General features: G+C 42.3%; 1 protein-coding gene across 1 annotated transcript; it reads left to right on the top strand.

Moving 5' to 3' along the window:
* The first annotated feature begins 1,981 nt into the window (after window positions 1–1,981).
* Window positions 1,982–16,237, top strand: prdm1a (PR domain containing 1a, with ZNF domain). Its single transcript, XM_086312189.1, has 7 exons — window positions 1,982–2,121; window positions 5,188–5,517; window positions 7,436–7,555; window positions 8,821–9,073; window positions 12,487–13,568; window positions 13,683–13,811; window positions 13,929–16,237. Exons 1-7 carry the CDS (start codon window positions 2,095–2,097, stop codon window positions 14,532–14,534), a joined length of 2,547 nt encoding a protein of 848 aa, XP_086168315.1. The 5' UTR covers window positions 1,982–2,094; the 3' UTR covers window positions 14,535–16,237.
* The last annotated feature ends 282 nt before the right edge of the window (window positions 16,238–16,519 follow it).

Below are 16,519 nucleotides of genomic sequence, written 5' to 3'. Positions count from 1 at the left end.
CGAAAGCCGTTGTCTTACTTACACCTGTGGACTGTATAAATGATGCATGCATAGCCATCGTAATATCACCCGTTGATTTTGGACTCTTCATTTTGAAAACTTATTCTGGCTGCTGCTGTCTTAGTTAATTCATTTGAAAACAGCACCGGCACCGCAAACACTGCCAAGAAGCAGTAAAGGTGAGGCCTGGCAGACGTCCACTAGCTACAACATCTATCAAACTATCCAAAGGCCAAAATCATTTTTGTAGCAGGTTCTTTTTAAATGCTGCAAAGTTGGGCATTTCAATATATCAATCTTCAAGGGCCGACTTGATTTCAGAGCCAGCCTGAAGTGGCCATTAGAATAACTGCAGTTTTCACATAGGCTTAATTTTTCCCCATGTCAACTATAGCCAGAAACATCTTGCCATTGAGAGCATATTTTACAATAAGCAGCAGAATTATCCTGATGAGAGAGTGTATTGTTTTACTTAGAACCTTTGGGTATTATACAGAACAGTTTCTCTTTTGTAATCTACAGCCAGTGCCGCTGTAGATCCAGTCTGTCAGCTATTGTCTGATGACTTAACGTCCGGAAGCAAAGACCAATATTTTTGTGCTTTCAGTGAAGCCAGAAGAGATAAGATTTCCTGTTCTGTCATCTACTCGTTGTTTAGGAATGTAGATGTATTAAAAAGTTAAGTGGCTGTAAGGCAATAGTTGTTACAGTTAGTACACTTTGTTCTTCAAAAGAAATATCTACCTGCATGCAACCAGAGCCTGCTAAAGTGTAAAGGGTTACTTGAGCTAAACAATGAACACCAAACCACTTCCAGTGGTAAAGTTGGTGTTTGTCAGTTGCAGATTGATTATACATATTCATATGCTGATATCTGTTTATAGATATTACCATGTGTTTTAAAGGTAACTACAGTGTTGTCTTTCAGTGTCTTAGTTTCCAGTGACATACCCTAACTTTAGTTTATTTGCCTTAATGTCTTTACATTCAAATCTCCTCCAGAATTACTTTGACCGGCCCTAAGGAGATAAAGAAGAGTTCCTTACATTTAGGATATAGTGGATACAGCGTATTGTCCTTAAAATAAACCAGTTGTAATTGCTTGAGTTTGTTCTTTTTGCCCTTTCTTCTTCTTCCCTGTCAGACATGTGCAATCGCATGTGAGCCAATAAGGCAAAATTCATTTTCTATTAAAACAGAAATGAAGTCATTGTAAAACGTAAAAGAAAGAAAGACAGCGGGAGAAGCATATGGAGAAAGACAGAGACAGAGAGCAAGTTATTTGAAGGGGAAGATGCAGAGCGACAGAGAAAGGGGGAGAGACAATAAAAGAGAGAGAGAGAGAGAGTACTTTTAAGTTCTTTTGCAAGAGCAGCAAGAGCAAACCAGTCCTGCCCCCTAGAGGTATACGCAAAGTGTGTGTGTGTGTGTGTGTGTGTGTGTGTGTGTGTGTGTGTGTGTGTGTGTGTATGCGTGTGTGTGTATGCGTGTGTGTGTATGCGTGCGTGCGCGCGTGTGTTACTGTGTGTGTTTAGCTGAGGAAGAGAGGGATGTCCTGTGACAGTGACTCAAAGTTTCCTCCCCCAATACATGCACACACACGCATGCACACACTCTCACGCACACATATGTTGTTGTTGTTTACTCCTTAAATGCTTTGAATGGACACACTCACAGAGAAAGAAACTCCTAAACACAAAAAAAACACACTTATATTCACACATAATCATAATCACTGCAAAAAACAAAACAGGCAGGGGGACAAAAGGCTGTGTTTTCAGTGTTGTGTGTATGTCGGCGTCTCTGTGTGTGTATAGCTTATGGCCTCAGGTGAAAGCACATGCTGCTTCCTTCCAAAGAAAAGTTGGTGTGTGTGTTAGGAAGGAGAGAATGAGGGGGGTGGAGCCAAGAGGAGGAGCTATAGACTTCTGTCTCGCACATACACTCACTTCAGAGTACACACACTCGCATTAGTGTGGATATCAGCACCCGGAGCTGGAAGGACAGAAGGAGCGGAGAACTACTGCACCTGTCCCACACACACACGCTATCTTCACAGACATACAGGGAGAAAGGATCTGACCGGACGTCCCTATGTGTGGATGGGACCAGAGTTATACAGTAAGTGTGGAGCATTCGTTCGTATGCTCAATTTTTTTTTTACATTTTTACTAAAAGATACAGAAGAACAAAGATTGATTTTTTGCTTTTGTATTTTTTTTTTCTTTTAGTTTTAGAGAAACTAAATAAAAATTTCAGAATTTAGAGTAGAAATAAAACTTTAAGAGGTTTTTTTTGTGTGTGCTTTTTAATCCAGTTTAATATACTTTTAAGCTTATTTTAATCTCATTTTCAGCCTTGTTTTCTGAACATTAGGACGATTTTTAATTAGAAATTTGAGGTTGCAGCCAACGTGACTTCATTTTTCTAATAAGATTTTTCTTAAAATGGTTAGCTGCTGCTGCAGATGCTTTTACTAGTTTGAAAAACTGAGGTATTACAATGTTTGTTTAGCAGCTCAGTTATTTTCACATATTTGACGTATTTTCTACATATTTTTACAAATCAATCATTGTTTGTTCATGGAAACATGTGATTTTTGTTATAACAGTAGTGTTTTTTCCCCCACATGAATTTCAGAAAAAAACAGTCTTGGCATGATTCCTCATGTCTGTTTTTTCAGGTTTTTAGAATTTAATGTTGTTATTTAATGTCATTTTAATGTGAAATCTGGCTGCCTGTATGCAGATTCGCCTTTTACATATTTTTCAGTTGCTCTACATGTGCAAACAGTGAATTGTTTCTTGGTTCTTGGTTTCACTATTAGTTTTCAATGTTGCAGCTGTTATGCAAAGTAAATTCAAGAGAGATCAAATATTGTATTTTCATAACTGATCACTTTCAAGTGATCTTCATTTTAATAACAAATTGGGCAGAACCTGTTGTTCGCTTAGCGTATCCTTTGTAGTAAAAAAAAAAAATCCAGCCGCTGATTGGGAAAAATCTTTCTCACTGGAGTTTTTATTGTTTTGCTAGTCAAAAATTAGATTTTGTGGTTTTAAGATACTTAAATGTATTTTGGGTGATTTGCTTTGTTACAGCCTGGCAAGTCAGACTGTTACAGTCAACATACTTTAAGATTCTGGGTTTAGAAACTACTTTTTGATTGCAATTCTGGAACAGGAAAGTCAGTTGCATTGGTTGCAAGTGCTCAAAAGTGTTGTCTTCTATAAAAGTGTTAAAATTTGAAAATATAAGTCTACATTTTCAGTAACTAAGGGTGTTTATAGAGTTTATTTTCATGTGTAACTTTAGTATCTGTGTGCTGACTGTTTAAGCACAAAGTTGTTGAATGTGAGGGAAATATTCTTTTTTGTGGCTTCAGAAGCATTTGCAGACCTGAGTGTGCTCACTGAAGATCTGCTGCTTTCTGCTGCTCTGCGTGGGACAAGCAGCATGTTTGTCCCTTTGTGGATATCTGCCTGTCCCTGTATGTGTGTGTGGGATTGTCTTGGGTGGGATCACGTTTGAAGTTTTGTTTGCGCTGCTGTGGCCCCCCAAATGGAAAAGTTTTGACGCTCCCTTCCTCATCACTCCCCCGTCCATTACTAACATACATACACACACACAAGCTGGGAGTCGGGATGATTTGCCGGTTCCGCTGCAGTGCCACTCTGCTTCCAATTTTAGCTTCATTCAGACACAGACAGCATTTCCTTCCTCTGTCTTCAACCCCAGGGAGAGACACGGAGGAGGGGGAATTAAGAGGGAGGAAATACGGAAGATGTTAGCGTCACATAATCTGAGTAGATTCATCACATTATCCAGCAAAGTCCAAATTTCTTACATGTGTAAGCTAGTTAAGCTCCAAGTTGCAGTGTCGTTGTCTTTCTGAGTAAAAGCATGGGAGAAAACGACCGCAAACAAAACAGGAAAACTTTCTTTGCTTCAGGAAAAGAAAGAAAGTTAGAGACAAAGAGGTCACTTGGAAAGTTTGCTCAGACCGTTAATTACTTTTTGTTATATTGTTCTTTTAAACATCGGGTCGATTTTTTGAGGCTCAAGCATAGAACTTCGTTTACGCTTGATCTTTTGTAAAGGGGAAAATCTCATCGACAGCGCAGCTTGTAAAAACTACACACAGTTCTTCATATGGTTTGGGATTTTCATAATCATATTTCGTCACTATGTGTGAGAACACAAGCTCAGTTCCTCATCAGTTGCTTTTCGTTACCGCGCTTGATCGTTGTCTCCTGAGGTATCCTACGCTCCTATATCAGCCTGAGTCATGTTCAGTTTCACCTTGAAGACATCACTCAATTCTGATAACAAAAAAGCTTTGTAATACAAACACCAGTAAGACCAGAAGGGCCATTTCAGGTGATTAAAATGATTGGGACTGTAGTCAAAGGAATGAATTATTACAATGCTGGATTAGGAGTTTTATTTGGAAAATGGTATGCATTTAGATTATTAGATCATTATTATTATTAAAATGAGCTGGTCTTTACTAGAGTCATGACAAAATGAAGACTGGAATTTTGTCATTTCTTTCCCCTAATTGTTTCCCAAATTAGTTAACATTTAGTCTAAATAGTTGACAAGACAAGCAGCTTCCTGTCTTTCCCTTAGTGTGCATGTTCATTTACGCGTGTGTGTAAGTGTGTCTATATGTGTGTATGTCTGTGTGTGTGTGACTGTAGCATTAGTCAGACCCCCTCCTTTCTCACTGAATCACCACACATAATAATCACATCTCTTCCTCTCCTCTTTGTCTTTCCTGATCTCTTCTTTCGGAGTTTATCTTACATCATTCCAATCCTTTTCTTTCTTTCCTCTTATCATTTCCTCCCATATCTCCTTCTCTTGTGGTAGTTTTTCCCACCACTCCCAGTTTCTACTTTCTCTTTTTTTCTCTTCTTTAACTTTTTCTTTTTCTTATTTGCCTCTTGCTGTCCCTTCTTCCTTTCTGTTGCTTTTTTACTGTCTGTCTCGATTGATCTAGTTTCCTTTTCCTTTCTTCCATCTACTCGGCTTTCTTTCTCTTACTTCTTTCTTTTTTTGTTCTATTTTTGCAATGTCTTTCTTAATTTCAACTATTTTTCACTTGCTGAGCTTCCATTAGTGGAAATATTTAGATAAAAGTGATCAGAAGTAACCTTTTTCGCTCCTGCCTTTCCTGTCCAGGCGACCTCTCATAGCTCGGCCATGTTGACCAGTGAGGGGGCGCACACCATGGAGCAGGACGACGCACGCCACGGAGCCAAGATGGCTTCCTCTGCCACCAGCACAGGCTCAGGTGGAGCGGGCACGATGACAGATAACGACGTCGACATGGAGGAAGCAGACATGACACAGTGGACAGAGGCAGAGTTTGAAGAGAAGTGCACGTATATTGTCAAAGACACGGCATGTGAGGCGGGCCCAGACGGTGATGCCATGATGATGTCGACGACCAGAGCCGAGGCCTCGCTGCCCCGTAACTTGGCCTTCAAACACCTGGCTGGCAGCAAGGAGGTCAGACTCTCTCTCACACTCACAAACGCACACACACGGGCACATGCTGGCAGACAGACAAACTTTCTCTCCAGCCAGAATATTTCATACACATTGAGGCAGAGAAAGGCATCTGTACATACACACAACTGTGAGTCAGACATGGGTCATGTAATAAAAAAGGGGTCAGGTCTCGTAAAACTTCACACACACACACACACACACACACACACAGAGGCATTTATGTGTGCGTGGGTGTGTGAAACATCAGAAACAGATTTGACTTACAGTGCTGTTTTATCAGCTTGTATCTATCCATGAAAAGGATTGTGTCATCTGAGAAAAATTATGGCGCCTTGATCGCAATTGTTTCAAGTCATAAAACTACTTGAAATACCGAACCATGCAGGCAGGGGGCACCATCAAGCCTCTCATCCAACACAGTGCATCAGACTGTTTCCATCTGCTCGTCTTAAAACTGCTGAATGAGAAAGTGTCAGAGTGTGATTTGAGCTTTGATCACTCAAATGCTTCATATGAAGCATTTGACGATTTCCTGTACTGTAAATATTTCTTTACTAACCAATCGCCCACTACATGATTATAGATAAGCTTAAAGTAATAGACTTTTTTTCACTGATCTAACTGGGGGTGGCAAAGTCAAAATGTCAACAGGCAATGGATGAAACTTGATAACAGGGAGAGTGAACAGAACCACCATGACTCTTAGAGTGATAAGAGTGGTTTGCAGCAGCAAAGGGTTAAAAAGCATTTAATAATGTTCCAGAAAACAATCAGATATCCAAGTGACTAAGAGCAAAAATAAGCAATTTAAAAAAAAGCTTGTTTCCACTTTAGAGATTGTCACAGATAGGATATTTTAAAGTAGAAAAGCCACAGCACTTCTATGCTGTGTTTCAAGGTATTTTAAAGATGCATGACTATCGCTCAGAAAATGTCAGTTTTGGCACTTGGGAGGTTCCCAGTAAAGCTGCGTGATGTCATTGATTTTTTTCACCAGGCGATTAGCAGTGGGAAGCTGAAGAGAACTTTACAAGCTGATATTCTATCAGATAATATTTAAGAGAGGGAAAAAAGGTAAGGCTGAGGATGGCAGCTTCTAGAAAGAAAGCTACATTATGTTCAAAGTGAGAGAGAGAGCTTTGTAAAAGCCTGTTAATAAGTTGGGGGTTTTTTAATCACATGCTAACACATTTTCATGTCTGGTCCTATTGAGGGAAAAATGGGGATTTCCCATGTCATCAGGGAACGAGGGGGTTTGGGAAAGACTTCTGTTTGTGTGGGTTAAGCATGAAGAAAATGTGTGTGAGTGCATTTCTCTACCATCCATGGCTGGAGCCAAACGTCTAGTCACCACATAATCCCTTGCTTTTCTTCTTCTTCCTTTTCTTCTTCTCACCTCTTGCTCTTTGATTGAATCAGATGACAGAGTGAGAAAAAAGGAGAAACATGGTTGTTGGTTTTTTTTTACCCAAGTATCTGAATGTTTCCTCTTGAAGCATGTGAAGTGGCGGTGGTTTTGGTTTGATGTGGCAAGCAGTAGAGGTGTAAGGAGAGAGACAGAGGGAGAGACTCGAAGAAAGAGATTTTAGTTATGTCTTCAGCCATTTGCAGTCACACACCAACACAGACGCTCCAGATGAACTCAAGTGTGGAGCTGGTTCATTAATCATTGTCTCTGTTGACAGCTGGTTGACACTGTGTGTCTGAGTCTGTATTTGAAATAAGACTTAATGAGACTTAATGATATGTACTACAGATGGCTGTGCAGATATTATGAAAACACATATTCCACACACCTGAACGTCCTCTTCAAACATTTCAGACTTCATCATCATCACCCAATCCACTTCAAACATCCTGTTTGGCCTTGACGTGTTTTTCCCTAACCTGTCTATATGTGCGTGTCATCGTGCAGGTGGCTGGCGTGTGCAGCAGGGAGTACATCCCCAAAGGAACTCGCTTCGGTCCCCTGGTGGGCGAGATCTACACGGCTGACAGCGTCCCCAAAGACGCCAACCGCAAATACTTTTGGAGGGTGAGCACAAACATCAAAGATACACACAACAGCAGAAACACATACTTCCTCAGAAGCCGGAGAGACCCCTTCCTGTGACGTCACGCACATCTAAAGTCAGTCACCGAACAGGAAATTGGGTTTGCTGTTTTCTGTGTGTGTGTGAGTGTGTGTGTGAGTCTGTTCAAGGAACGGAGATGAGGATGTGATGTCAGCGTATACAAATAGCATGTCACGCTGCCGTTCCTGTAAGTCCACACACACTGACACACACTGTTCGCCAGAAGACGCTCCATCACTACCAGTAACTGACAATGCGACTGCACATACTCAAAAACCATCTACCTGACCACCGCCTACACAGTGTGTGGTGTGTGTGTGTGTGTGTGTGCGTGCATGTCTGTGTGTGTGTGTGTGTCTGTGTGTGTAGTATGTGAACCTAACCACAGTTCCATTCATGCTCATATCTCACTTTCTCACACACACACACACGCCAAGCCAAGAAAAAAACGAGTTATTAAGACAGAGAACGAGAGAGACAGAGAGAGAAAGGGGGAGGAGAGGCAGAAAATGAGTTGGTCTTTCCTTTCCCTTTTCAATATAAAAGAGGATCTCCTCCTCCTCACCACTCTCTGTCTGTCTCTGTCTGTTCTTCTGGCTCAAAGAGATGAAAGTGAAGAGAGGGAGATGGTAAGGAATGAAACCATTAAGAAAGAGACGAGAAAAGATTTAAGATGTATGTATGTGATGCAGTTTATAACCAGTGGTGTCTGCTTGGTGGCAGCTACTTCTTTGCTACATGATAAGTAAATTATTTTGCTTTATTACTTCAATCAAGTATTCTGACAAACATGCAGCCGTTTTTACTTGTTTAGTTGTTTTCTGACTGATTTTTTTTAATCAATGAATTGCTTCTTTACCAGCATTTTAGCCAGTTGTTTAACTTCTTCTCCTAATTTTGCTAGTTCACTATTTTAATTAAGCGGTAATGTTACTTATTTAGATATTTGCTTTGTTAGCTACTTAAATTAACCTGTTTATTCATCAAATTGCTAGCATTGTAATTAAGATGTAATAAGTGAAGGAGGGGGTGAAATAAGAGTGAAATAAGTTTTTTGCATGTTACTGCTTTGTTTCTTCTCATAAGACCTGAATAAGCATAAAAAAGGAACAAAGGACAAGGGATTTATATTATTCTCCCTTTTTTCTGTTAAATTAACTTCAGTGTAATCTTACATTCAGGTAAATTAACTCACTATTATTTTTTTCTTCCTCTCTCTTTTCAGATTTATGTGGACGGAGAATTTCATCACTTTGTCGATGGCCTGGATGAGACTCGCTCCAACTGGATGCGGTATGTGAACCCGGCCCACTCGGCAGCAGAGCAGAACCTGGCGGCGTGTCAGAATGGCATGGAGATTTACTTCTATACTGTGAAGCCTGTCCCAGCTGGTGCCGAGCTGCTTGTCTGGTACTGCCACGACTTTGCCCGACGCCTGCACTACCCACCGTCTGGGGAGCTGATGATGCAGAAACTTAGTAAGTTCCCGTGATTTGACATTTTTTGAAACCACAAAGTTGATGAGTAGAAGTAGTGACATTCACTGGAACATTAATCATTAATTTTTCTTTCTGAAGTTAAACATAATTTGTTATCTGACATCTCGTGTGGTTAAAACTTACTACAGCATTCACTTGCTGTGAAAGAGCAGCATGCATTATTACTCGCCTGATGCACTGACCACCGCACATAAAAAACATGAAATCAATAGTCAGTGTAGGTGTGTTTGTCTTGACTGTGTCCTGTCGCCGCTCTTAAACCCTAGCAGTGTTTTTGAATATAGCTGTGTCTCCTTCCTCTCTCAACATTAGCCTGTCATTATCTCTCTCACACACACACACACACACACACACACACACACACACACACACACACACACACTCAAAAGTACAAGACCAACAACCTTTCATCTCTGTCAGTATCAGCGTTGTATTTTTGCTTGTGTGTGTGTGCTAGTGACAGTGTAATTACACAGACAGGGGATACGGCCCCTAATGCCACAGTCTTACACGCTTAAAGACCCGCTTTTAACATAAAAGCTCGCACACACGTGCACGCACAAAACCTTGCTCAACCTCTGCAGAAGAGTCGGAGAGTGTGTTTGCTTGACTGCGTGTTTTCGGTGACCTTTTGACGGGAAAAACTTGCTCTCATAAGAGTATATGCAAAATGCACATTAACAAGTATTAAAAAGAGTTCTCAAATATTTGTGCTTTATTTCATACTAATGGTATTTAACTAATCAGTCTAACCAATAAAAAAGCTTAATCTCAACCTTTAAACACGGCCGACTAACTACGCTCATTCACTGTAGTTGAGCTGATCAAAGGGAGACCGAGCTAAGAGGAAAACAAAGGCAGAGAGTGGGAGCTGAGTGGTTTCCAGGTGTGACAGCAGGCTAATAGTAGTGTTAAGCTGGCAGAGGAACTAGCACACCCAGCCAGAGTGACTCCACTGCCCAGGGAAAAATGCGCATGACCTGGGGCACAGAGGCAGGAGGTACCCACGATCCCTTTGCCTGCCTCCCCTCCCCGCAACTCAGCGTGTATACAGTAGAAGTGTTGCCTTTAATTAGGTTCCCCTGTCAGTTAAGCCCCACAGGCTTTGTTGACCTACCAGTGACTTGAATACCGATTCTTACCTGCAGCAGAAACAGTTGTTTCATTTGACTCCATTTTTGTCCTGGAGCTACCACACAAGTTTCTAGCCCTTTTTCATTTATTTTTTTTTTACTTCTACTGATCTTTCATTCCTAAAATGAGTAAAACATTTGACTGTTGGTGTTGCCCACTACAGTTAAGCTTTACAAACGTTGTCAGAAATAATGTCATTGGCTGAGTAAAACGAAGAAGAAAAACCACAATCTTTCTGACTAAGTAACGTTAAACTGAAACTCAGTTAAAAGGGCAAAAGGTAAAAGAAGAGGAAGCTGCTTTGCTGAATTTTAATAGTCATGCTGCGCACCGAATGTGATACCATTAAGTCATCGAAGTTTATTAGTGATTTTAGTCTATTTAACGTTGCTTTACCGGCATCGACTGTTGTAAAATATTGTTATTTTTCACCGATTTGTTGCTTGAGGAAGTGGACTCATTTTGTTCGCTACTAATGCAAGTAGATGCGCCCGAAATGAACCGCTTAAATACTAAATAAGTTCCACGTTTTGGTAGGGTAGCTAGCTAATGCAAATCTAGGCACTAGATAACCATTATAAACTAACTCTTTGCAATAATTTGGTAGCCTACCCACTAGATTATTTTGGGGCTTTCAAACCATTTCATTTTTAGAGAAATTAGTCTACACTGCAAAAACTAAAATCTCTGATACCGCCCACTAGATTCTCATCAAAGTTTTGCGTTTTGCTCGTTGTAAAATGTTACATGTGTCCTTAAGGAGGCACTAGAGCTTCTGTTCCGAACCGAGCGACAACCTGTATTATATTCCCGAGGAGCGCAACGATGACAGTTGTTTGTATCATATTTTTCTTTCTGGTTTTAGCTCTTTCTAGCGCAGTCATAGCAAAACCAGACATATGTATGTGTTTAAGTGTGTGAGCAAAATGAGTGAGCATGCACCACAGTTTTACTCCCTCACTTTCTCCTTTTTCTCTTTTTGTCGCCGTCATATGCGCTCTTGAAGTGTTAGCGCTGGAGAGCACCTGTCATCCATGTGTGTGTGTGTGTGTGTGTGTGTGTGTGTGTACATGCGTTGTGTTCAAAGACACTCTCTCTTCCCACACACACGCACACAGTCAGGAGCGTGACATGCCACCATATTTATAGCCACCCTTTTCACCTCAAACACATGCACACAAGCTTGCTGCTCATGTGTGTGCGAGCGTGTCAGCCAATCACGCTGATATATTTGCCACTTAAAAAGACTAGAAAGAAGGTGGAGGAGGGAATGAGAGAGGTAGAGTTGCACCTCCTACCCCCCTCTGTTGACTACTTGAACTTCCTGGCAGAAGGGCCGTGTTGACAGATTGATATCTCCAAGATGGCTGCCCTGTTTGTTTTTCAGAAGAGGGATGGAGGGAGGAGGTAGAGAAGGAGGAGTAAGACTAACTGATAACCTCAGTGTTTACACACTGTCGCTATACTGCTGACAAAAGGGTCACTGACTATGTGTGCAACTGTGAGTGAAGGGCTGAATCAGGAGGAGTTAAGCAAATTTCACCAGTACTGGCACTTAAGATTAACTTTGACATGCTCCGTCTCTCTCAAACACACACACTTGCAATATCACACACGCATGTCCCTCTGGGCGACCTCGTAGTAAAAACTTGACTGCCCACTAAATGAGCTTATAGGTAATACACAACGGCATTTTAAGAGCCCATCTGTGGCAATTTAACAGCCGAGATGTGCTGCGAACTGACATCCCGGGGCTTTTAGAGTGTATGTGAGTGAGCTCGCCTCCTAATCTACTCTTTCATCATACTGAGAAGACAGTAGGTGCGAGTGAGTGAGGAGGAAGCGCTTTAATTTAACCTTTGACCCGGAAACAATAGCAAGTGGCCAGGAAAATGAGGAGAGCAGGAGCTTGATCAAACGTGTGTGTGTGCTGTCCAAAAGTGGAAGAGTCAACAAATCAGACAGAGGCCTTTGTCTGGAGGCGCCTCTGTGTGTGTGTACCTTGTCACATGGTGTAGGTGTGTGTATGTGTGTTTATGGAGGGCAGGTGGAGGCCAAGTTTTTTCTTAGTATATCTTTAGCAGGAAACCTGAGTTACTAATGGTGTTTCTTAACACAGAGTTGCACACATCTCTACTACAGAGATTTTTATGTTCTTATAAAGAAGTTGTGATTTAAATGCCAAATGTTTTTAAAATCATTTTTTTTGATTTGACAAACCCCTCCCTGACCATTTTTTTCTCTGTCTGTCCCTTCAGAGCAGTCTATTTTGGAGGTAAAGCAGCAGCAGGTGAGCAATGAGGAGCATGTGCAAGAAACATCCAGCCCATCCCCTGTCGCAGTGACCCCCACCCCACCAAAGAAAGAACACAGTGTTCTTTCTATTCTGCGTGGCACCTCATCTTCGTCGTCCACAAAGAGGGAGCCCAACAGGCCGCTTCCCACACGTCCACGCTGTGCCGACAGCCCCGATCGTCTCCTGTACCCTCGTGCCCTCTACCCACCTCTCAGGGCCCACCCTCAAATATCTGAGGACTTCCTCAATCACAAAGCTGCCCGCCTTGCTTACCCCTCAACTCACTCGCCTGGCAACCAATCCTCAGCCACACCTAGCCCATCAGCAAGGAGCAGCCCAGAGAGCAGCCCTCACGGAAGCCCCTCTGGTGCAGCACCATCGCCTGCTTCCTTCTATCCCACCGGACTGGGAACCTATCCTGGTTATTCCCCACCGTCTGCCCCCCTCTCCTCTCCCTTCTACCCTCCAGGGGCCCCTTACTCACGTTATCTTATGCCCCATCACTATCCTCTCCCTGGTGGTGGCATCCCAACTGTAGGAGGAATCTTTCCCAGGATGTATCCCCTCTACAGCAACCTCCTGCCCCATCATGTGCCCCTCCTGCCTTCTGAAACACAGAGGCGCTTCCTAATACCTGACCCTGTGCACCCCTCCTCCATTTCTGGCCACAGAGACTTCCTCCTTCCAGGGCCCACAAGTGCCTTCTCAGCTGCTACTTCTCTGAGAGACACAACAGGTCCTCACAGCACTTATCCCAGGCACCCTCACTCTCATGGTTCAGCCCACGCTCCCTCCAGCGGCTCCCCGACTGCAGGCACAGCACCTCCCAGTGAGCAGGTGCCCACTAAGCCTACCTCAGCCCTGCTGGGCAACACCAGCGAGCGTTGTCACGATGACGAGGCAATTAACCTGACCAAGGTGAAGCGTGGTGCAGGCTCAGCAGGCTACAAGGCACTGCCTTACCCTCTGAAGAAGCAGAATGGCAAAATCAAATATGAGTGCAACGTGTGCAGCAAGACCTTCGGACAGCTGTCAAACCTGAAGGTAGGTTTTGGCTGTCATGTGTTTTTAGCTTATTATTAGTCCTGCATGCTTTTTGAATCACAATGTTATCTTTAGCATGTAGAGACGGGGTTTTTTTCTCTTCTTGTCACGCAGGTTCATCTTCGCGTCCACAGTGGGGAGAGACCTTTCAAATGTCAAACCTGTAGCAAAGGCTTCACTCAGCTGGCTCACCTGCAAAAACACTACCTGGTCCACACTGGGGAGAAGCCACATGAATGTCAGGTGAGAAAATATCACATTTATTGCTTTACCAGAGTGCTAATGAGCATAGATGACTGTTAACTGGTGGGTTTCTACAGGGTTCTGACAGGGTTTCTTTTTTTGCTTCTCATCATTCAGGTTTGTCACAAGCGCTTCAGCAGCACCAGCAACCTGAAAACTCACCTGCGCCTTCACTCAGGGGAGAAGCCCTACCACTGCAAACTCTGTCCTGCTAAGTTCACCCAGTTTGTCCACCTTAAGCTGCACAAGCGCCTGCACTCCCGCGAGCGTCCACACAAATGCCCCCACTGCCATCGCCACTACATCCACCTGTGTAGCCTGCGACTTCACCTGAAGGGCTATTGTTTGGCTGCAAGCTCCAGCTCTGGAAGCCCAGCCATTTCAAGCCAGATTGCCTTGGAGGAAGTGCACCGCGCCAATGAGGAGATTGAGCGCTTTGACGTCAGTGAACACGCTGAGCGACTGGAGCAGTTGCAGGGAGGGGTGGAGATGGAAGCCATGTTGGAGAAGCAGGTTTTGGGGATGCTGTGGAGGGAGAGTGACATTAAGTCCTCAAACTTCCATCCCCACCACAAGAGTAAAACCACTGAGCTTCGGTCTGCAGGTTATGGTGCGTACGAGTCCCCAAACGAGACGTCGGTCATCAAGATGCGGCACAGCAGTCCCATCCCCCCACTTCCTGCCAACATAACTGTCAAGCAGGAATCAGAGGATCACGCTTAAGTGACCTTTTTGCACCTGAGAGACATAGAGCCAAGACTGCATGGTGGACTGGGTTGCCAGGAGCAACAACTGTAAATATGTCTACCTGGTTGTCATGAGTAGTGACATCATGACCACTCCAGGGTTTAAACCTTTCAGGGACTCACGTACTCAGGGCTGCACTGTCCCATGACTACTTAATGGTTTCAGCATTTATTATACTTAGAGACAATCATGTACACAGGATTTACCTGTAATGTTATTAATATAATGCTTTTATCATTGTTGTTCTTGTATTATTTTATTTTTAATTTCAGATGTCCGTGGGGTTTTTTGATCGTTTTGTTGTTATATACTTAATTTATTTTACTTTTATTTGTTGTCTTCAAAAGCAATATGTGGGATGGTTACATTGATTTTCTATAGTTTTTTTTTTTCCTGTGGCCATTTCTTTGTAGATAGTCACTCTCCCTATGCATATATCTGTCTTGTGACCTCTGACCTATAGAACCAGGGGTATCCATTCTTCAGGGTTTTACCTATTTAAATGTAGAAATCAATAATAGCAGGTTGAAAGGCTTAAGAGAGCTTGCCAAAGCGTGGCAGAGCAATTTGTTAATTTAGAAAGAAGACGTTTAACTCAGCCCTGCTTAATAACTTCTCTACGCCCTTTTCTGATGCCTACTTAATTTAAATGAAACAAGAAAGGGCATTTTTTTGTATATTTTTCACAACGGTTACCTCAGTGTGGATGCGATGAGTGTGTGTCTGTGTGTGTTTGCATTTAAAAGGACAGCTGAAGATGGGAGTTTTGTATTTATTTGCTTTCTTTTGCTACTTGAAGAAGAAGAACCAAATTGAACTGGAGTGCAGCTCTTCATGTGGTCCAAAGAAGAGGCACAGCCTGCTCAACGTGTAGCACATAACAGACTTGGGAGGCTGGTAAGCCACCTCCGTTCCCTCGTCCCTCCTCTTGTTTTGTTTTATCTTCTATTTAACGTTGTCAACACCCAACAGAGGTGTGAACGTCCTCACATTTAGGGATTTACAGTTGACACCAGAAACCAAAGTTCGCTTGGCTTTCATTTTAAATGCGCACCAAAAAAAATGGAAATATCCAAACAAAGGAAGGACTTGAGAAATCAAAATGCTGAAGAAGGGAAGGGATGATGTATTTTGTGTACATGGTGAGGTGTTCACTCTTTAGCTGTGGTCTTTCGTTGTGTTTCATGTTTTTGATTTTATTGTTGTTAATGTTATTTGTTAATACTTTGGTTGAGAAACAATGGCCCATTTCTTCAACCCTGCCCGTCCACTATCTCGTTACCGAACTGGCCTACACCAAAGCACCTCGGCCTTCCTTCATGCACTGGCCCCCTCGTCCTACTTTATATCTTCAGTGCCGATGCTCACACCATTCACACTTTGTACAATATATATGATACTGGTCATCATGGCATTAAGACCCAACTTAATGTTACTACAACGGTGCAACTGTGGTTTTCGTTAGCAGTTACACGCCAACACCCTGATCTCCATAGCTTCCTCCTCTGTTTCATCGTCTTTTTCTCTAACTAATGTTTGACCAAAGCGTGTCTTTCTTCGTTCAGAGCTTTAACTCCAGAGGAGATACCCCTGAAAACTGTCTCTGTTTACATTCTGTTTACATAGTTATTTATGAGCGAATATGTCAAAATGTGTAAATTATGATATAAATCTTCACTGTTGAAATCTAAACGATATGGCTCTGTGTGTTTTATTTTAATTTGGGGGTTGAAAAAAAACAAACATTAACTATACATGAACTGTACAGAAAATCTGATAAAAGGTGAATAGCAATGCTTACCTTTTATAATTATATTACTATCTGAATTTATAGCTGTATGTGCTGTAATTGTAGCATATATTTAATCATCAAAAAACACTTCATACAATCACTACTTGAAAGTACATCACTATATATCTACAAGTTATATTCCTGCCTAAAAGAAGCAGACAAAGCTACT

The sequence above is a fragment of the Aulonocara sp. 'chitande type north' Nkhata Bay genome, linkage group LG11 (assembly GCF_057382095.1).
Source record: "Aulonocara sp. 'chitande type north' Nkhata Bay isolate Kocher_YH1m ecotype deep benthic linkage group LG11, A_spYH_male_GT1.1, whole genome shotgun sequence".
In the NCBI taxonomy this organism is placed as follows: domain Eukaryota; kingdom Metazoa; phylum Chordata; class Actinopteri; order Cichliformes; family Cichlidae; genus Aulonocara; species Aulonocara sp. 'chitande type north' Nkhata Bay.
Note: the sequence above shows the minus strand (reverse complement) of the source record. Positions and strands in the feature narration are given on the sequence as shown.